The 21,619-nt window shown below is 47.3% G+C and overlaps 1 protein-coding gene across 1 annotated transcript in view; it reads left to right on the top strand.

The window, feature by feature from the left end:
• Window positions 1-236: 236 nt before the first annotated feature.
• cskl (c-src tyrosine kinase-like) overlaps window positions 237-21,619 on the top strand; it is a 32,027-nt gene continuing 10,644 nt past the window's right edge. Inside the window, exons 1-4 of the mRNA XM_076047095.1 lie at window positions 237-530; window positions 17,352-17,435; window positions 19,674-19,787; window positions 20,205-20,317. Coding sequence (XP_075903210.1) covers window positions 17,421-17,435; window positions 19,674-19,787; window positions 20,205-20,317 — 242 coding nt within the window. The 5' untranslated portion in view covers window positions 237-530; window positions 17,352-17,420. The remainder of the gene's footprint in view (window positions 531-17,351; window positions 17,436-19,673; window positions 19,788-20,204; window positions 20,318-21,619) is intronic.

Raw genomic sequence — 21,619 nt, 5'->3', positions numbered from 1 at the left:
GTACTTGTATATCTGGGCAAAATTGTACCGCGCCGAGCCCCTGGTATGAAGAACAGTTCTGCTGCTTTTCTGCTCTGCGGCCGCTAAACGTGGCAGGAGTGAAGTAACAAGTCCTCCATCAGTTGACACTGACACCTGTTGGCCACACGGGTGTGCTCGCACGCTGCTCACCCTGTGGCTCCGCTTCAGTGCTGCACATGCGCACACTGTTGAACGGAGCGGAGACCATTTCCTCCAGCAGCAGCAGCAGGAGCAGCAGGAGCAGCAGCAGCAGCAGCAGCAGCAGGCCTTGGAGAGCTCCGCCGCACACACACACATACACGCACATGCACGCACGCACGCACGCCCGCGCACGTCCATACATACATAGGCAAACACAACACATATGCAGGATACGGGCAGCCACGTTTGGGATTGTCTGACTTTACCGCCTGTCAACGTGGATGCGCAGCGACCGCACGATTCATCCTGATGGGACTTCATCGATAATTTCCTCGTCGGTTCGATACTGCAGCGCGATCTTGTTTCTGGTGAGTAGTTCCCCTCAGCGGACCACTCACATTTTTTGTCCCGTTGTGTTTGCTGCTACACCGCTGCAGCCCAACGTTTTTTTTTTCTTTCTTTAGCGCCGGGGTTCCTCAGCAGATGGTTTTGCTTCCCTGCGATCCTTGTGAATCTCTTCAAAGTGCTTTCAACGCCACGATAGCGTTGGATTTTTGTGCGTTAAGGGGGGGGGGGGGGAAACCCCAAAAGAGTCTCGTTTGTGTCTCGCTAACGTTGAACCTGCTCGGCAGCGTTAGCACTAGCATGCTAGCCAAACACGGTGGAACGTCCCGAGATCCATTATCGGACACACATCATGCTAGGTCTCTTCGGATGTGGCCACATATCGCGGTTTCTCTGTTCTCTGGCAGTGAGGCCATGTCGAGTTAAATGGTTAGGGGTACACAAAACTAGGCACACGTTCCAAGACGTGTGAGTGCTTCTATTTGTTGGATGTCTCAGTTATGTCGTTTCTTAGGTGAAAATGATGTGCCATTGGCTGTGTTGAACCTCCCCCTTCGTCGCCTTCTACGTATAATATACCTTTAGCAGCTGGACTCCACTAACGTCGGATGGTCCTGACGTTTAACTACAACTATAAACACAGTTTTCTGTCACGATATTTTGATTTTTCTTCATTTCTTTTGACCACGCACTGACTACAAGTCCCAACAAGTCATCCAACCGTCGTTTGAATACATACTGTGGATTGTTGTGTGCGGTTGCGACATGAACTTTTACGAAATACCGCGTGAATGAATGTAATGATTCCGGAACCGTGAGTGTGTCATTGAATGAAGAAGCACAGTTGAACCAGTGCCGGTGGAGGAGGGCCTTTAGGTGTTGTCCTGTGTTTGAGGAAACATGATTCTGTCCGATAATGGACCTAGCAATAATAGCCACCTCCGCGCTCGTCCAGGGCGCTGGGCTGAAGCTGAGGTTCAGCCCCTTTTTACAGGAAACCCTGATCGCTATCTTTCCGCTGATTTTGTTCTCATGCTGCCTTCCATTTATGATGTGCTTTGTCATTTACCTTGGGGTTCACAGGACTACACACCATTTATGGTGCTGTGGAAACCATGTATAAAAAGGACTTTGCAATGTGATCGTGGCAGCAGACCATCTGGGAAACACACCTTTTTTATGGTATTGAATAGTTTTTTTGTTTTTTTTTAACTTGCTGCTCTCATCGCGCTGGTCAGAAGTCATATTAAGCCACAATACACATCTCCACACCTTTGGACTTCCAGACTTCCTTCGTCTTACCCCAAGTAACTTGATTTTCTTTTTCTTTTCTTTTCTTTTTTTGGCTGTGTTTTGACCACTGTGATGGATGGAGAGCAGCAAATAAGATTACCTATGTTTTGACACTGTAAAATGTGTCTTTGCAATTTTCATGACTCAGAAGAACAGAAAGGCGGCTGTTCTTTCAGCAGCATGGCCCCTGTCTTGGTTGTACCTCCCTCACACTCAAGAGTACATACCTGTGCAAGCCGTGGCTTGACTGACAAAAACGATGCAACGCCTGAAGTGCATTGTTACTTAACAGCAACTCCCATTTACTTTCAGTCAAGAGTGACTGTCTTCTCCCTTTGTCGTATTCCAGCTGGCTCGCATCTTGGTCCTTGTGAGAAGTCAATCCTGACATCATATTCTCACACTGCATTAAGGCGCCCGTTGGGCACGCGACCGATCAAGTCCATCATTTGATCTCTTCGCACCTTCTCGTCCTCTCTCTCTGGTTGTTACGCATCCCTCACTGCTGCTCCCCAACGCTGATTTTATGACTGATTCATTCCACAAATATTAGCATTCATTAATCGTATAACCAAATAAATAAATCCGATTATTCTTGGTGGTTTCTTTATCCTTCTGCTAAAACTGATGTGAGCGAGTGTGGTATTGTTCATCTTTGCGATATCAGTTCTACATACCAAGAGTCACTTTATGTGAAAGTGGAACAAGTAATAGTGTAATGGACCTTCTCATTTCTGTGAAGTGAACAGATGGGTCTTATTGCTTGATCAAACTGCAAATCATTCAGTGCATGGATGACCTTATTGACTCATTTCATGGTGTGCAACGTGAGTTCAACAGTTTGTTGGGCCTCACTATCAGCCCACTCTGTACGATGACAACATAAAAGAGGGTGACTTTGATTTTGGGTCGTTTTTTTTTTTTTTCCTTTTTTTTTTAGCAACAATTTAGTCTAATCATGTCATCACGCAATGTGTTTTGGATTTAATATTGAATCTGAGCTGACACGTTTTAAACAGGAACTTGTGATTTGTATTTAGCAATTACGTTTATGACTCATTGTCATGCCCACCTGTTTTTATTGTTGCTCTGATTACACAGAGTGCAAAAATACTGATGAGGCAGAATAACAGCTCTGGGATTTCTGTTGGGGAAGTGAAGGGGAGAAGTGTGTGTGTGTGTGTGTGTGTGTGTGTGTGTGTGTGTGTGTGTGGGGGGGGGGGGTCTCTTACCAAGATTGGTCAGATTGAAGATTGGGGGATGGAGGGGGCTGGCAATCATTCTCCTCGGAGGGATTTGTTGAACCAGACTGCAACATGCTTGGAATCCATATGCTGTCTGATGAGGCTAATTTGCTGATTTCCCACACAATGTCTTAAGGGTCTTTGGACGGATTAGTTAGGGCTGCTTTATTTATTATTCTGTTAGTGGAAGGAATCGAGTCGGTTTTGTCTGAAAATGGCCGTGAGCCCGCAGTGTGTTAATGTGTCCTGCACAGCTGCGGTGCCCTGATGCTGGCGTCTAAAAGCTCAGCCCACCTTGTACGTGAGTGGAAGTCTCACAGATTGGACTTCTCTCTCTCTCTCTCTCTGTCTCTCTGTTTCTCTCTCTCTCTCTGCCAAATGCTCCCTCTCACCAAATGACTGACAAGTCGGTGGCGGCAGTCGGATGAAGGTGCTGTGTGACAGGGATGAGAGCTGACAGGACCCATCTGCGAGTCCAGCCACGCGTCGGCCGTCTGCCTTCTTAAGCGACGAGTTGGGCTGAGAGGGACGGATCGCTGTCCACTCCATCCTTAAAGCCGCGAGGAGCTGAGCTGTGTCTTATGTTAAGCCCTGGGCTGGACCCAGTGCTCGGCGGGGAAGTAATGGCTGCACTGTCTGCGCACTGATCATCTCACTGCACCTCTGAAGCTCGGCCAAGACCCCGCTGACCTCGGCACAATGTCGCCCCTCTAGGATCCTGCTTCTCGTCCAGCCTCTGCTGCACAATGTAGTGTTGTAGGGAAGACTGACCCAACCGAGACCAAGACGAGTCGAGATCGAGACCAGACCGAGACATTTGGGGTTTGAGACCAAGACATTATCAAGACTTTATATATCAAAGAAAAATAACAACAAAACAGAAGAAAAATGTATTTTTTTTAAATTCAACTTTGATTCTAAATCGAACGGCAACATCTTTTCAGAAAGGTTTCTTTTAATCATTTTCTTTAACATTTTTCTGCGTTGCCGACTATTTTGAATCATTTTCAAAACAAAACAACTTTGCTTCATTAAATTAAAAAATAAATGAACTTGGACTAAGGTGGCTGGGTGTCACCAACAGAGGGGAAAACAGCAGCAGCTGGTTTCTTGTCTGTTATTATTGTGTCATTACAGTGTTGGCTGAGTCTTGACTGGTCTAGGTAAAAGAAAAATCCTGAGTCCAACCAGACCGAGACCAGACAGAGTAAAAATGCCTCTGAGACCTTTAAAAAGTGGTCTGGAGCCCAAGACCAACCTGGAGTACCACAATGTCCACTGTCTCTTTAATCAGCAAGTGCAATGGCAGTTGACCGCCTCACCCTGGGTGGCTGTGGTGGACTGTGGATCTTTGGGTGTCTCACGGTCCGATTCCATTCCAATTCTTGAGGTTACGATTCAATGCAAAGTCCATTCTAGATTCGAACGATTCTTAATTCAAATTATCGCGCAGGAAAAAAAAAAAAATCGTGATTCTGATGTGGAACGATTTTTCCCGCTCCTCTGTAGTGGTGGTGATGGTGTGGAGCTTAACAGTGCACCGACGCGCATGAGCAACAGGACACCACAGATGGCACACACACACACACACACACACACACACACACACACATACACACAGGATGGCTACATTAATGCATTCAACAGCTTTTCCCACATGACTGGCTGGCTGACTGACTGACTGACTGACTGGCTGGCTGGCTGTTGGCATAGTGTGGCAAGATGCAAAGCAGTGAGTGCAACCTTTTGTTTGAAGGGGGGATGATGGAAAACGAAACTTGCGGCAAATGAGCTCTGCACCTGTACCACTTCCTCTTTTTAAACTGGTGTAAGGACCGAGCAGGTGCCCACCTGTGGTGGCACAGTCTTGTGTCTCATTATGTGTTGACACACACTAAATGTGGCCATCGCACCTCCAGTCTGTCTATGCCCCTTTTTCTGGAGGCTCCAGGTGAAACTGCACTCCGTCATGTCGACATTGTTGAATGGAGATGGTTATCGACAGATTCTTTTTCTCAAACTCCTGTCGCCTCCAATGCCACATGTTCCAGTTGTTCCAAAGAAGGAGCACAGTCTAAAAATATGTTTGAAAACAGGCTCCACACATATTGTTGCTGCTCAGTGTTTTGTTTTCAGGAGCGTAGTCGCCCTTTAAATTCTGAGCTTATCAGCTGCCGAGCTGTAACAGACACCCTCGTCACTTCCCTCCCTCCTCCTCCTCCTCCTCTTCCTCGGAGAACACGCCGCCCAGTAGAATGGAGGCATTGTGGTCGACGTCCTGCGCAGAAAGCCGGCGTGTGGCCTCCTCGTCTTGGCAACGGTCGGCCCGCCAGGCGGCTTCTTCAGGGCCGGGAAGCTTCTGCCGCTGCGCCTGGTGGCGAACTGCACGGTGTAGTGCAGTGAATAGAGCCACAGGCCTACAGACACATGCCTCGCCTTTCATCACGCCCACGGCCTCCAGAGTTTCACAGCTCAGTGAGTCCAGCAGCGCTGAAGCTTCCTACGTTTACCATTTCAGCCGTGTTTGGTGGTCCGAGCATTTGGGTGCATTTCAAGTATTTGCTTCAAAGGAAATTGCATATTGGGAGGTTTTGATAACACTGCATACGCTTAAAGTAGGTTTAGCCCCCCCACCCCCCCAAATAAATATCTGTTAGCATATGAGCTAGAGAACATGATTATGAAGATTTGTTCAAGTGGCGGTCGGGGATTCTTTTAATTCTCCTGATTCAGTCGAAGCCCCGTTGAACTCAAATGTGGAAATCCACCAGCTGATGACATCGGTCGTCCCCTACAAAGAGCTGCTGTTCTGGATGAATCCTCTAGCGTTGAAAAACTGGATGGAATTCAGGCTGCACGATGCGCCGAAATTGATCATCACAATATTGCGCACACCGCGCATGTTGCAGAGGACTGAGGCACCGATTGTTGACCCTCCCCCCCCCGACAGTATACAGTCTTTAACAAATGAGACTGAGCCTCGCCGCCCTGCATTGCAACCATCTTCTATGGCTGAGGTGAGCAAGTAGTGACCTTGACGGCGAGCACGCAGAAGAAGAAGTGGATGTGATCTTCATCTTTATCCATGAAGCAAGCTGAAATTGTAACGACTGATCTAAAACACTTCAGTTTGGAGGTTAACACGCCGACAGTTGTTGTTGCCACTTCAGATTGGTTTTAGAGGGTGTGTGTGTGTGTGTGTGTGTGTGTGTGTGTGTGTGTGTGTGTGTGTGTGTGTGTGTGTGTGTGTGTGGAGGAGGGGGGCGGGGGATTCATGTGCGAATCGCGATTCTCATCATCTACAATTCTGGATCGATTCATAAAGGTTGAAAATCGATGGAATTTCCCGCGTATCGCTCAATGCCCTCGCAGGCTTCCGTACACAGCATGCTAGTGTGACATGTTGCTGAGCTAGTTCACAACTCACTGTCTGCACTATCGAAGAGCGATATACAATGTCAGGTCACACACACCGCTGAACATTGAACGCCATCGGCCCGTCTGCAAAATAACACCTTCAGTATTGATTACATCATCGTCCACCTTTGTATGAAAGTTAGCAGTGAGAGATCTTCTCCTCCTCTAGTACCACAGATGAGTCTCAGGATATTTCATAATAAGAAATGATATTTATCTACCTATATTTTTTTTCCACCTCATCCAGCAGTTGGGTTAAACCTATAGCACACAAAGCTTTCCACTTAAACTGAGAGATTTTTTGCGAGTCTCGCTTATAAAAGCTGAAATATTCATTGAGGAGTAATAGCTGTCACGTCGGATTTATCCACAGCTTTTCAGGTCCCACCATGTTTAAGTATTGATGTCCCTCATACCAGCTCCAGAAGAACGCCTGTCTGGAAACGGATCCCTCATAAAACACCAAGCCGTGAGGAGATGGCTTCAGCCGAGCCAGATATTGCCAGTGTGAAGCAGAGGACACGGACTCGTGAAGCTCATTCTCTGACTCACCACCTGCACATTGCATCACCACCTTCTCTTCGGTGGACAGCAGCTTTAGTCTAAAGCAGGCCTGGGCAAACTATAGGCCGGGGGCCACGTGTAAAGCTTTTTAATCCGGCCCGCCGAGCTTGAAGAAATGATATTAATAGTAAGTATTCAGAAAATAGCCGTATTTCATCCATTTTTTCAGCGCTCTGAGAGTCACTTGGTTCTCGAGCTGCACACCGTGGAGCTTCTGAGACACTGATTTTGTTCTAACTTTGCTTTTATTCATTTTCAAAAGACATAAAGCACGTTTTGTCCATATTCCATGATGTATTTTTCCTCCTGTGAGGTTGCTCACCACAACACTCCATCCATCTGCTGCTGCTCCGGCTCCTCTGTCACATTTTCGAAGCCATCGTGGTCCACCAGTTTGCCCGCCCCTGGTCTAACGAGTGCTTGACAGTTGTACGCAGGCTCTCTTCCCTGCTTGCAGTCGATCTGCTGGCTTGTCTCTCGGCTAATGTTGTGGGGTATATTGTTGTTGTTGTGTTCCCGCGAGACTCCAGCGACGAGTTGGCAAGCGTGTGTTGTGTGCCGGTGTTGCGTGCGGGGAGCACAGTTGTTTCTCGGCTTTGATCACAAGCGGGGGGCGCACGTCTTGCCGCGGATACAAAGCTAATGACAAAGAGCGACAGTTTTCCTCCTGTGCCGCATGTATGTGGTGTGATTTTTTTTAAAAAAAAAAAAGGTACACGGGGCCGTGCTGCGCCCGTGACTCACTCGCACAGAGTCGCAGCCTGCTCTGCGTCTCTGCTGTCGCGCATCAGGAAGACAACCTGCAGAACAGCAGTCTGCATCCCCTGACTTGCCTCTATCGTGCACCTACTGCAGCTAATTAGGCTACTTTTAAAAAAAAAAAAAAAAAAAAAAAAGCTGCCTAAGAAAAGAAGCTGATGACCTAGTTGACGCCGTCTCTTGGGTGGCAGAAACCAGCAGGATTCTTATGTGGATATTGTCAGATATGAAGAGACGTGGCCGTTGCAGAATGTGATTGCTTTAAATTTTTAGTATCTGCAGTGCACGTTTAGATTGGTTGTTCTTTTTGGTTGATTCAGTGGTAACAATTTTTACCTCAAGTCTCCTTTGACGTTTGGGCCAAAATTCTAATTTCTAGTCGGCAAACGACACGGCTGCAGAGGTTCTGATGAGAAACCATGAGAAAGTGGCTAGAAGGTTCTGCCGCTCTCACGAGGGGGTTTCTCAGACCTCCATGAGGAAGTCTATCACAAAAGTGCCATGGATGGATGGTGATGTACGGGGTCACGTGACCAGTTCACTGACCAGTGAAAATGTTATGTTTGGATGGAGGAGGAGACGTAATATTTAGTAATAATTTAGTAATCAAAGAGAAAAATATAACAACCGTTCTTGACAGCAAACAAACGTAAAAAAGAAAGAAAAAAAAACATTCAATGGAAACGCCTGCAAATCGCAATTGTACTTTGTAGAAATTTTGGAAATATCACTTTTATTTAGCGAAAAATTGTAATGGAAACGCAGCCAGTGATTGCCGTGCGTCATGTGCACGCATCTTCACGTGCACACGGTTCGGTCATGAACCGACTGTCACCTGCTGCCAGGAAGAGCCACGTGTGGTTGCGTCTAAGCAGCAGGAAGCACCCCACACTGTGAGCTAATGCAAGTCTGTGGTCGGGGAAATGAATAATTCAGAGCGCTGGCATAGATGGGTGGAGTCTCTATTATTCATGGTTGGCATTGGAAGTGACAGATGACTGCTGTTAATATTAAGGACCACCAGACAGTAATCTGCCTAGAAACACGAGCTTCACGCAGAATGTTGATATTGGGAGAGCACCGAGCTTCACAGGATGTTTAAATGCCAGCTTCTGCTGCTGGTCGTGCTTTATGACTGACGGCCGAATAAGCGGTCAACTCATTGTTGTGCTTTCTGAAGAGGAGTTGACGCCAAAGCTGTTTGACCGCCACACATCGTACGCTGCCTTTTCCCACTTTCCTCCGTGCGACTGCATTTTGCACTCTTTAAACTCAAGCTTTGAGGAACTTGGTGCAGCAGTTTGGGCCGCGACTGAAGCCGATCAGTAAATTGAGCAACATTGTTGAGAAAATGAACTCTCAGTTTTGCACAAGTCCAACTTTCCGCCCTCTGGCTGCAGAGTCGCTTCCCGGCGACTGTGGGCCTCGGCATCGCGCTGCATTCTGCCACCGAGAGCAAATCAACACAGCTGCATGAAATGCCAGCGTCTCAACATGACGTGAAGATAGCATCAGCACTGATCTGTCTCTGAACATCGCTGCCCTCTGTCACGTGGGTCCACGCTTTGAAATGTTGATGCTTTTATCATGGTAGACAATCTGGTGCAAGAGAGGAAACCCAAGGAACGGGCGCTGATTTTTCTTTCTTTCGCCGGTCTGCCGTTCCAGCTCATTCTGCTACCACGACAAGCTTTTTAAAGCTGAATTTGTAATCTGATTACTTTCTTGCGTGTAGTTTACTCCCCTGTGTGCTTCTTCTTTTAACTCTCTCATTCTTTTCTTGTTCATCGCTTTCCATAATCTGTGTGTGTGTCTCCTCTCTTCTAGTTCACTGAGCCACACCCACCCCACCCCCCACCCCCCCACCCCATGCTATCAGTGCTGCAGCCTCTCAATGGCTCTTTTCTCCAAGAGATTTGAAGTCGCAGTCGCCAGTAATGCCGCTGCCATATTGTGCTCGCCTCGTCCTTTGTGTTTCCATCCTTGTGCTTTTGCCTCCTCCTCCTCCTCCTCCTCCTCCTCCTCCTCCTCTTCCTCCTCCTCTGGCCTGAATGGAGGACTTGTGAGGGGAGAGCAGCTGGGCAGCCCCCCCTTCCCCTCCCCTCCCCTCCCCTCCCCTCCCCTCACCCACCGCCCGACTTTGCCATGTTCAGGACTCACCTCCACCCGTGTGTCTCTGGGAGGCGGTGCACGTCAGGCTGCTGTGGGGGTCGGGGTGGGGGGGTTGGCGGGGGTGAATGGTGCGCGCTCATGCATATGTATTTATACATGTACATTGTCAGTAAGATGCTGCCAACCCTGACAGGACTCGCAGACAGGCTCGTGTGTGTGTGTGTGTGTGTGTGTGTGTGTGTGTGTGTGTGTGTGTGTGTGTGTGTGTGTGTGTGTGTGTGTGTGTGTGTGTGTGTGTGTGTGTGTGTGTGTGTGTGTGTGTGTGTGTGATGCTGGACGAGCGTGTCCACGTGCGCACGCCTGCCGATGCCAACACGCTGACGTGTTGTCAGCAAAGCTCGGTGCCTGCGTCTCCTCCTCCTCCAGCCACTCGGGGAGCTTCCTCACCATCCAAGCCTCTGACCTTCAGCTTCAAGTCAAAGTCAACCAGAAACGCTACACAAAGCCTTTATTTTGTAAGTGTGTGGAGCCTGGAGATCGCTGGCTAGAGAGGTCAGGGATCATGTTGTCAGATTGCACCGTTTGTGACATCACAGGGGGCTGATTTCCAGAACTGTGTTGTATTTTTCAACACATGGAACAGAAGTGAATTCAGGAGTTTTCCGAGTGGGCTCAGTGATTGACCACAGATACATTTTTATGGGTTAATTAAATAAATTCAAGGTCCATTGGCATTTGGAATACAGCATCTCCACGTTCATGTGCTAAAGAGTGTTACCTGTCTAATATCTGTAATGGAATATGATTGGCCCAGTTCAGTTTTCACCCACCAAGGACTAAAGAACCCATTAGCAGCATTATTCCCTCCCAGTATCCCCAGTGGTGTTTTTTTTTTTTTTTAAATCAATCCTCAATTCTTCGGCTGCCACTTCCATGTATAGCATGAAGACACTGAGACGTTGCATTGACCAACACTACACTGTTAGGCATGTTGAACGGGGCCTATGTTTCTTTAAAAATTTCTACAAAGCCCCCTTTGAGAAACAATGAGTGGGCCTCCGCTGCTGGCCGGGGTCCACCTCCCAGCAGCGGCCAAATATAAACAGGGAAATCCTGTACGAAGAGCAGCGTGAGCGCGGCGGGCCGCTCGCAGCGCAGCAGGCGCTCTTTAATGCAGCGCCTCCATAATGTATGCCATGATGAAAACAGTGGCAGCCTGCCTGCCTCCCGCCTCCCTCTGCCTGTGTGTGTGTGTGTGTGTGTGTGTGTGTGTGTGTGTGTGTGTGTGTGTGTGTGTGTGTGTGTGTGTGTGTGTGTGTGTGTGTGTGTGTGTGTGTGTGTGTGTGTGTGTGTGTGTCAAACAATAAGCTGTCACCGCTAGCCTTCCTCCCTCCTCGGCTTCTTCCTCCAGTCCGCCGGCCTCCCACTGGGGTGGTGGAGGGGGGGAGGAAGGAAGGAGGGGGTTTCCCTCTTCCTTTCTTTCTTCCACTTCCTGTCTCGCTGCTTTTGTAATCAGTCAGCGGTGGCGGCGGCGGCGGCGGCGAGCTCGTCACTTGCGACGTCACAGCAGCAGGCCGCTGGTCCTCCGACTCCATGTTTTCTGTCTCAAGACTTTTATTTTTACCTTTCAAAACTGCTCCCTCTTTGTTTTTTTTTGTTTTTTTCCAATGGAACTAAATTCAAATGAATTGAGCATTGAAAAAGGAGTGACGGCGCCCTCTTCCTGCGCTATGCGCCGCTGTGCATTCGCGGAATATTTTTATACACGCTGATCTGGAGCTGAGCCACTTTCATTTGAAGATTACCGAGGCCATGATATAGCAGTTATATAAGCGCTGGCTGATCCTACGTGTCTGCGGCTGGATGGTTTAGCTAATGCGCCCATTTCAGTGGAAGACGCCGCTCGGATGTCCCACTCGGACCACGCGGGGGTGGGGGGGGGGGTTAAGAATGAGTTAAATTGCTTTAATTCGGCAGGTTGGCGAGGCGAGATCCCAGCTGCAACCGTTGGGGAGGCTGCAGTCTCTCCCTCAACTCACTCCTGCGACCTGATCTCACTCCTTCATTATTCATCACCTCTCTGCCCCGCACCTGCTTGCTCAGTTCGGGCTTCCCCTGCGCTGTCATCCAGGCTGCTTGGCTGTTTCATGTTTGTGCGGCACATCTTATTTCTCAAAGTTTTAAATGGCTCAGTGTTGTAGTTCATCTGAATCGACACAGCTGCTCAGAGATTTGCTTAAACCTTGAGAAGAAGAGGATTTGATGCCAAATTTAGTTTTAGATTTTAACACTGATTATTTTTTTTTATTTCACAACGAGCAGCAGTGCAATGTTGATTAATACTAATATGAATATATATGCATTCTAACGTCTTTAATTTGGAATTTAGTCTGTGTCACTTTTGCAAAACCTTTTGTTTGAATGTGTTCCAGATGCAAGATATCTCTTTCTAAGCTCCAGTATAATTTGCTCTTTCGAAGTCGTCCAGTGATTGGCCCTACGTATGGGCTTCATAGTTGCCTGACAGCCAACGTCCAGCGTGGTGGTGTAGTTTCTGATCTCTCTCTAAACGGATTCGGATCACCCAGCCGGTCCTGATTCCAAATATAACAGAAAGTGAAAGTGACGTCTGACTGACCCAAACCTACAGAAAATGAGCACCCTGTCTGTATAATCATTTCTAAATCTGGGTTGGGAATGTGTGTAATTGAGTCCACTGCCAGCACTTGTCCCCTGAGATTGAGGGTTGAGTGCAAGTCAGAGGAGAATGAATGTACGAAGGCAGATGGATGTACAGTAGAGGAAGCTTTCCCACCACTGGGGCGGCGTGATGTCACAACATACCTTCCTTTGCTGACAAGGTTTTTCAACGCTGGTCATTGGGTCCTCTGTCTGACTAGAACTTAAACTCAGTAACCTTTCAGACTGCGTTTCTCAACTGGTCGGTCGCCACCCAAAAATGGGCAGTTTCCCTTTTTTTTTTTTTTTTACAAGGGGTTTTAAAATCCAGTCAAAGGTTTGGACTCCCCCTATGAATGTAATGTATTTTCTTTCATTCTCATGACTATTGACTTTGCAGTTTCTCAAAGTATGAACACACATGGAAGTATGTAGGAAACACATGTACACGTACACGTGTAAAATAACTGAAACACGTTTTATATTTCAATTCTTCATAATAGCCTCCGTTCATTAAAAGTATATTTAAAGTTATTGAACATGTTTTTCTTTGCTGCATAATTGTATGTATATCTTGATCATACACGTGATGACTTCAGTATCTATCTGCAGTGGAGAAGTTGTAAAGATAAAAAAAAAAAAGAAAATGCATGAGAAGGTGTGTCCAAACTTTTGACTCATAGTGTATATATGTATATTAATAGAGAAAATATTGGGCATTTATTTTGTAGGGCACATTCAATTCAATAATTTCAATAATTAATTTACTAGACGTGATAGACAGTGGGCTAGCGTTAGCCCGTGCTAATGTTGTGTCACTGACTGACTGTGGAATACATTTGTTGGTTGTGACTTCGTAAGGACAATGTGGGTGCTGAGGCTCCAGCAGTTGAGAAGCTCTGCTTTAGGACCCCTTCCTGCTTGATCCCCAGAGTCCAGATCATTAGATTGTGTGACAGAAGCCACATCCAGTGTTCTGTCCATACCTGGTTGGGTTCTGCTGCTGCTGCTGCTGCTGCTGCTGCTGCTGCTGCTGCTGCCTTGCAAACATAACCAGTCATGTCGTTGGCTGTGTTGCATTGCTGTCAAATCATCAAGACACACAATACGCAGCTGCAGTGAGGTGATCACGAAGACACTGTGAAGGAGTTTGTCTTCACTGCCAGATAAGTCAACAGTGATTCCAGCTGGACTGCTGGAGTCTCCAAAAATAAAAAGACTTTGAGCTGCTGCGTTTCGCTTTCATTGTGAATCCAGTCTCACTGTCAAGACGGCTGCGCTTCAGGTGGCTAATACTGTGTGTGTGTGTGTGCACGGATGAATGCGAGGCCTTTTCATGGTCATACCATACATGTTTCTGTTGTACAGTACCTGTCGAACAGGTAATTGGCGTTAAGGTTAAGCCCTGGGTTGTTGTGACAGCTGAGGGATGATCTCTGTTCATTGTGTTCATTGTGCTCTTTATGGCGCCCAGAGCTCAGTTGGCAAAAGAAATCTTGATTTTCATTCCAGCTTGTGTTGTAGAGTTTCACCAGTTTTATAAACAATAGGAGCCCTTTAGTTTGAATGATTCATTTTATGACTGAAAGTTGAGTTGCGTGTGTCTATTTTAGCCTCGTTACAACCGGATTGTTTTGTTTTGCATTGTTGCAAACGTAACTCGTTTGTCTTTCCTCTTTTGTAATCAAGCTAAATGATTCATTAGTGCAGCAGCAGCCTTAACTATCAACAGTATATCAACACGTTTGCTATTGTTTTGAAGGACTTTGCCTGCTCCTGTGTTGGCGGAGTGTGGAAACTGTGCTGCGTGGTTGATTTTGTCTTCCTGTCCTCAGCACATTTTCTCAGTCATGTGATCATTGACTGATGTAGGGGTCTGCCTGGACCACCTGCTGTGCGGCGCTCAGGGTTGGTGCATGTTGCCGTGTGCTGTACGCTTGACGTCAACACCTGACCTGATTTTTGTCCAGGTTGTGTAACAACGGACGAAAGGTTGTGAGACCTGATGATAAGCAGAAGTACTGGAGCAGCAGCAGCAGTGTTGCACTAAGAACTGATTGTCTCTGAGAGCGTCATCATTGTTCTCTAAAGTGCCCACACATGGCCGTGTTGTGGCTGATGTGGAAACAGCAGTTGACGTTCTCAGTGGACGATGCTCGTCTCCAGCAGCCCGACATGCTGATGGAGCCTCTGGTCCACTGCTCATTGGTGTGACAGTCACTCCCTCAAGTGTGACTGCTGCTGTTCTCCCAGTTGAATTGAATTTCTCGCAGGACACTGAACGCCTTTGTGTGTCTGATGGTCACAAGTTAGTGGATCCACCTCCTGCTGCAGCAGCCCTTGGCTCCGGAGCTGCTCCAGACTGGCCCCTGGAGGTGACCTCAGGGCCAGCCATTGTCTGGCAGAATGCACTGATTGGCTGACATGCTGCTGGCATGGTGGTGCAGTGGTTGGTGCTGCCACCTCTTAGCAAGAAGGTTGTCGGTTCGATTCTGAGCCTGAGACCTTTCTATGTGGAGTTTGCATGTTCTCCTTGTGCCTGCTGGGTTCTCTCCAGGTTCTCCTTGTGTCTGCTGGGTTCTCTCCAGGTTCTTCTTGTGGCTACTGGGTTCTCTCCAGGTTCTCCCTGTGTCTGCTGGGTTCTCTCCAGGTTCTCCTTGTGTCTACTGGGTTCTCTCCTGGTTCTCCGGCTTCCTCCCACAGACCAAAAATATGCATGTGAGGTGAACTGGAAACTCTAAATCGTCCGTAGGTGTGTGAATATTTGTTTGTCTCTATGTGGCCCTGTGATGAACAGGCCACTGGTCCAGGATGTCACTCTGCCTTTGGGGGGGGGGGGGGGTTATGTTTTAACAAAATAGTTACAATTACTTTTTCACACAAGACATAAAAGCAGTAATATTCACGTCATCTTCCACAAAGCTGCGTCCCAGCGGAGAGATCCGGCTGCAGCCTTTGATGCTGCACTTCCTGGTGTGTTGCCATGACACTCACCAGCAGCTCCTGCTGCACAAAGGCCAGAATTAGGAGGGCGGGGGCAGCAGTGGGAGGGGTTGCAATTCCTGCTTGCACATCTGGACACTAGAGTGGTCTAGAAAGTTACATGCAGACCTTGGTGTGTGTGTGTGTGTGTGTGTGTGTGTGTGTGTGTGTGTGTGTGTGTGTGTGTGTGTGTGTGTGTGTGTGTGTGTGTGTGTGTGTGTGATCAGTCCATGTTGAGAGAGCAACAGTATCAGACACCTACGATGCAACTTGCTGACAATGATCTCCAGAACAAAAGAAGATCAATGCATTCCTCGACTTGAAAATGTCAACTGTGAAATATTTTGGTGATGCGATCGTCACACACGGATGCAAAGATGCCATCTAACGTTCAGCATCACTGATGAAAACTAAAATCCCATCATCGCGCATCCACCGGGCTGACAGTGGCTCTGTGTCACCGTCCACAGTAGGAAGTGAATGTGAGGGAGGAATGTTCTTTCTCTCCAGTTGCAGCCCTCACTGTGTTCTGCTCGTCTGCCTCCAGCGAAGCAGCGTGATGCTGAAGCTCCAGAATAGCTGCAAGGCAATTCCCCAGCACTGAGGAGAAGGAAAGATTAGAATAGCTCTGCCTCTTCTGCTGGCCAGTCGGCGAGGTTGTGGGTTGGGAAGCGGCGCTTTTATTTCACTTTCTATTTATTTATTAAAAAACAATGTTTGAGCAGCAGATCTGGGCTGGACGAGGAGAGCAGCGAGGAGAGAGTTGCCCTGCGGCTGCAGCCTGAGATATATTTGGCCGTGTCAGTTTGCATACAGATCCACAGTACAGTACAGTCTGCAATAAGGGCGTTTCCTGTTTGAACACAGGAAGGGGGCAGCGCTCGCTGCTGCGGAGCTCCGCCATGTAGACTCTGCTCTGAAGGGGGAGCTGCAGTCGCTCGCCAGCCGTCGGGCTCCCTCCAATCACGCAGGGTCGGGGGGGAGAAATATAGTCTTCCGGCTGAAGTGATTCAGCTGCGGCTGTTTGTGCCGCTCGGCGCTGCTCAGCGTGGCCCGAGTCTCCCTGGAGAGAACAGTCGGAGCGGCCGGCGGCTCCTCCCTCGCTGGAAAATATGCCTCGGCCACTTCCTCCTGCACCCCCCCACTCCCTCGGCTCAGCTTCCTGTTCTGTTGGGAGTGAGATGCTGTTAAACGGAGGCCACAGCAGGAGCCGCCGTCCCTTTTTCATGTTGTTGCGATATTCCACTGGCGCAAACTCGTGCTTTGAATTCCTTCCAGTTTGTGCTTCCTCTCTTTCGTCCCTTCTTTTCTTTTCCCCTTCATTCACGTTATCTGCTGTCTGTCAGCAGTGAAGCAAACTATCGGGGCGCCAGACATGCCAGGCTGAAAGCAGCCCAGTGCAGAGCTGCACTGTCATGCAAAACAAGTGGGATTCAATGCAAGAAAATGTTGGCAATATAATAACGCAGTCATCTTTTGTGTTTTTGGAGCCTTTTCAGCTTCTAGAATCAAACTGAAATCATTTCAGTCAAATCAATCTGTGTGTTTCTTCATAGATTCTCAATAAGTAGCATTTGTGTGTTTAATGGATTCAGTGCACTGGCTTTTTCAAAAACTGAAGATGAGAAACTTTGTCAGCCAGAATATACTTTCAACTGCTCTCATTGTCGATGCGATTATCTCCTCGTCTTGAAGTGGCCGCTGTGTCTTGTCACTTTTCCGTGTGTGTGTCAGGATCAAGCTGGGATTACTCTGCCTGGTCATTAGTTAACGACCTTTTCTCTTTGCTTCCAGCTCTGATGGTACCAGATAACCAGTGACCACTTCCCGCCCGAGGACACCTGCTGCTCAGATCCCTTCATCATGTCTGGGATGCATGTAAGTGTTGTAATCCATGGCTCTGTAACACTGGACTTCATATGCAGGTGTATTTAGGGCTCACTCTCACAAACACACACACACACACACACACACACACACACACACACACACACACACACACACAGAGTGTTTACTCAGGATATTGTAGCATCTGCTGATGCAGTACTGGAGACAAGTTGACTGATAACTTTTAGCACCTGATAACTCTTAGATGATTATGATGATTATCATTATTATTATTATTATTATTATTATCAGTAAATATTGTACTAGTAGTGACAGTCACAATTTGTCATGAGTCATTACTAGCTTCCTGTCATCTCATTATGACTGTTTGCGGTGAACAGCTTTGATGCACATCAGTGCGCCTCGCTGCGATTGGTCGCTTCTGCCTGAACTTTCTGTTCAAAATACTGAATTAAAAACAATTTTTGATTTTTCTAATAATTCCCCCTGAGATTCTGCTGAAACCAACTGCAGTCTGCGTTACGGAGCGTCACAGTGGGTGGAGATGGAGTTTTTTTTTCCTCGTCGTTTGTTTTTTTTGGGGGTTTTTTTCCCCGCTGTCAGATTACACACATTACTCCAGTGGAAAGACACAAATAGAAGTGCATTTGCATGAACTTGTGCCAGGCAAATGGCTGCCTGAATTTGCATGCGAACCGCTGCAGAGTGACGGCGGTGCAACCGTCGCCGTGCCGCTGTCACACTTCTCTGCAAAACACCGGGCAGCCTCCTGGTTTGCTCTGGACTTTTCCCATTTAAAAGAGTGGATTTGTCCCCGTTGCATGAGGTGTGGGTGTGGCCACTGAAAAGGGTGTGGGGGAGGGGCTCCATGCTTGCAGAGAGGTGATGGAGCAACCGCCTCTTGTGAGTTGCAACATCATGCACGGTTGGCTGCAGTTGTCAAGCAGCTTGAGGCTAAAATACAAACAGTCCACTGAAGCTCTTTAACAACTCCACTGTGGTTTGGATTAACAAGGTCGATTACAACTAACTTTGATTCACTGAGTCTCTTGTCTGCGTGAAGTTCATTCATTGGAGTCTGAAGAACTTGAGTGTTGAGCTGAGAAATAATTTGACCAAATAATTTGTCCAATGTTGGCCATTGTGACACAGTCAGCAGCGTCAGGTGCAGCCATCACACAGTTGAGTTTATAAAAAAGAATGGCCTAATATTCCTCAATTATTGCAAATTTATATTTTCAAAATTGACCTTCTTGTTGCACAAAAAACCTTTCTAGATATTTTAATGTAAAGACATAAGTGGAGTACTTCTTTACTTGTTTGTAAAAGTTTTTTTTTCCACATTTCTTTGCGTACACTTATTACTGGAAACCTTTTTCATGTTTTTTTATAACACTGAAATCGTATGCCATAAAAGCAACAAAGATATATGTGTGATATGCAAGATGTCCACTACCTGCACTACATAATATTGCCATCAGCCAGTAAAGAGTGCGTGCATATATTTGCCGACTGCTGCTTGGATGCTCCCTAAGATCTAAGTTAACAACCATTTCTTCTGTCTTCTGTATGTTTGGTGTTCCAGCCAGTCCAAAACAATCCTGTCAGTATTTAATATTTTCCTCCTGCATCTGTTTGATGAGGTTCAGCTCAGATTAACACTGTCACTGACTGACCTCTGCCAGTGCCACCAGTCTGGCTGCTGCTGCTGCTGCAAGCGACTGGCTTGGCTCCAGCCAGCGTCGACTCCGGTGCGACGCTCTCATCTTCTCACTCACACCTGCGGCTTTGTGCCGCAGCTCATTCATCTCATCTCATCTCGTCCGCCCTCCTTTTCTTCCTTTTTTCTCTTTTTGATGGCGCTACTCGTATTGATCCAGCATTTTACAAATGAAAGCTCTGAGCGTCATTGTCCTCGCCGGCATCTACTACCATCTCGTGTCGGCTGCCACTTCCACAGCGTTCAGAGCAACGGAGAATCAAAGCGAGTGCTCCTTTTTTTTTCTAGAAAATGTCTGTGAAGTGAATTTGGCAGCAGCGACGGAGCTGTAATGGAATCATTTTAATATGTGTGTCTGAGAACGGCTCCCACCTCCACCAGAGGCTTCCTGTCTCCCCTGGGGTTGAGGGAGCTGCAGCCAGGTGGTGGAGGTTCGCTTGGGTCGATGCTTTTAGTCCACATTGGCGTTTTTTGTTATTTTCTTTCAAGCTAATTGCGGAGACGGAAGCGTGATTGACGATGCTCCTTGTCCGTCCTGTGTGATGCAGGCACCATGGTCGACTGGCACAGAGTGTGTAGCCAAGTACAACTTCCAGACTGCCAACGAACAGGACCTGCCTTTCTGTAAGGGAGATGTGTTGACCATCATCGGAGTCACCAGGGTGAGTTTAGTTCCAAAGTGAAAAAATTATTAAAGAGGAAAAAAAAAGAAAGAAAGAAGAGAAATGTGTTATATAATCTCAAAGCTGCTGCCATTGAGAATTGATTTTTATTGAAATGCTTTGCCAGCATTGTTGAAGAGATGTTTTTTCTCCCTCTGCTCAGTAATGATGCATTTATTTTGTAGGAGAGGAGAATTAAACATCACTGACATTCTAATTTTCAAGTTTTTTGTGTGGAACCGTCATTGAGATGTATTCATAGGCAAAGCTGTCAATGCTTTTTGTCACTTTCAAATGTTTATGTCCACTGAACCAGATTTAAAAGTACTCACTTCTTTTATTTTCATTTATTTTTTATTTATTTTTTAAAGATCCTTCATGCTAAAATATTTTTTTGCTCTCTGTGTTCTGCCTCAGGATCCAAACTGGTACAGAGCGAGGAACATCGTGGGCCGAGAGGGCACCATCCCAGCCAACTATGTCCAGAAAAGGGAAGGAGTCAAGTCAGGAGGGAAGCTCAGTCTCATGCCGTAAGTACCTGCCGGGGTGGAAGCCAGCACAAGCGCTCTGACTAAACACCTGCACCATGTTCATCTGTTCACGTCCGTTTACTTGGAAACAGCCCCGTTTGCAGAGCGGCGGTGCACCAGCGTGTGATTGTAACCCACGTTGCCATCAAACCTGCTGCCTGGCTGTGTGCGACCTCGGCCTCTGGCTCTTTGAACACAGCAGGTTCCCTCGCTTGTGTTTTAGTCAGCAATCCTTGGTGTTGGTTTGCAACGTCGGGGCCCCGAGCATCAAAGGCTGGGAATTCCATCTCAAAGCGTCTGTCCTGTTTTAGCGCACCTCTCCTTTTTCTCTCCTGCCTGCGTTTACTGAGGCTGCGGCCGGCTGCACTTCAGGTGACAATCCAGCTTTGAAACAGCAGCTGTTTTTAATAAAAGAGCAAGACGTGACAAGGAGAGTATGCAAATGGGACGAGGCGGGGGAAGTGTTTGGTTGCTGCGTGTGTGTGTGTGTCTGTGTGCAGGTGTGTGTGTCTGTGTGTGTCTAATACAGAGATAAAGCAGTGTTGCTAGTTTTGAATCAAGACTTTGTCGCAAGTTTTTTTCCCTCTCAGGTCGGTGTGGAAATATTGATTGATGGAGAGATTTTCCACAGCCAGTGGTTTGAATGGAGCAGTAAAATACAAGCAGTTTAACCTCATTGGTATATTGAAGTTCAGGGGTTTTCCCCCCTTTTAGTATCTCATTCAATCTCAGTTGTGTTTTTCTTTCTGTTGAGTGCAGTCAGTGTTGGAGTCTCCCGCCGTCATGCAGTTCAGTGTAAAGAGGGAAAAGCTCAATAGATCTTTTTGCATGTGGTTCAAAAAGTTGTGCAACATTGTGATTAGCCGGAGTAGCCAGAGTGCGCTCACACTGACGAGTATGCAGTGAACTCTTTGCACAATCACAATAGTCTGAGTCCACACGCTAATTTGCTTCCATTTATATCAGTTGTCACATTTTACAATGTCCTGCTGTGGCTTTGGCTGTACTGTCACTTTTGCTCGGCGCAGGTTTTGAAAGGACACCGACCACCGCCTCCACATCAGTACCACACACTGTAGGTTCTACACAAGGGCTTTCGGTTCTGTGTGTCACTCTGTCGCCTGCTGCTGAAGGCTTTAACCTCAATCCTTCTGCCACCTTTTGCAGGCTGTCCTCCTATCAAACACGTGTGTGTGTGTGTGTGTGTGTGTGTGTGTGTGTGTGTGTGTGTGTGTGTGTGTGTGTGTGTGTGTGTGTGTGTGTGTGTGTGTGTCAGTGCGCGTGGCCCCATTTCCTTCTAGA

Source organism: Nelusetta ayraudi, unplaced genomic scaffold (assembly GCF_046127955.1).
Source record: "Nelusetta ayraudi isolate G7.1 ecotype Tasmania unplaced genomic scaffold, CSIRO-AGI_Nayr_v1 ptg000005l, whole genome shotgun sequence".
In the NCBI taxonomy this organism is placed as follows: domain Eukaryota; kingdom Metazoa; phylum Chordata; class Actinopteri; order Tetraodontiformes; family Monacanthidae; genus Nelusetta; species Nelusetta ayraudi.
This window is presented reverse-complemented; position numbering and strand designations above follow the sequence as displayed.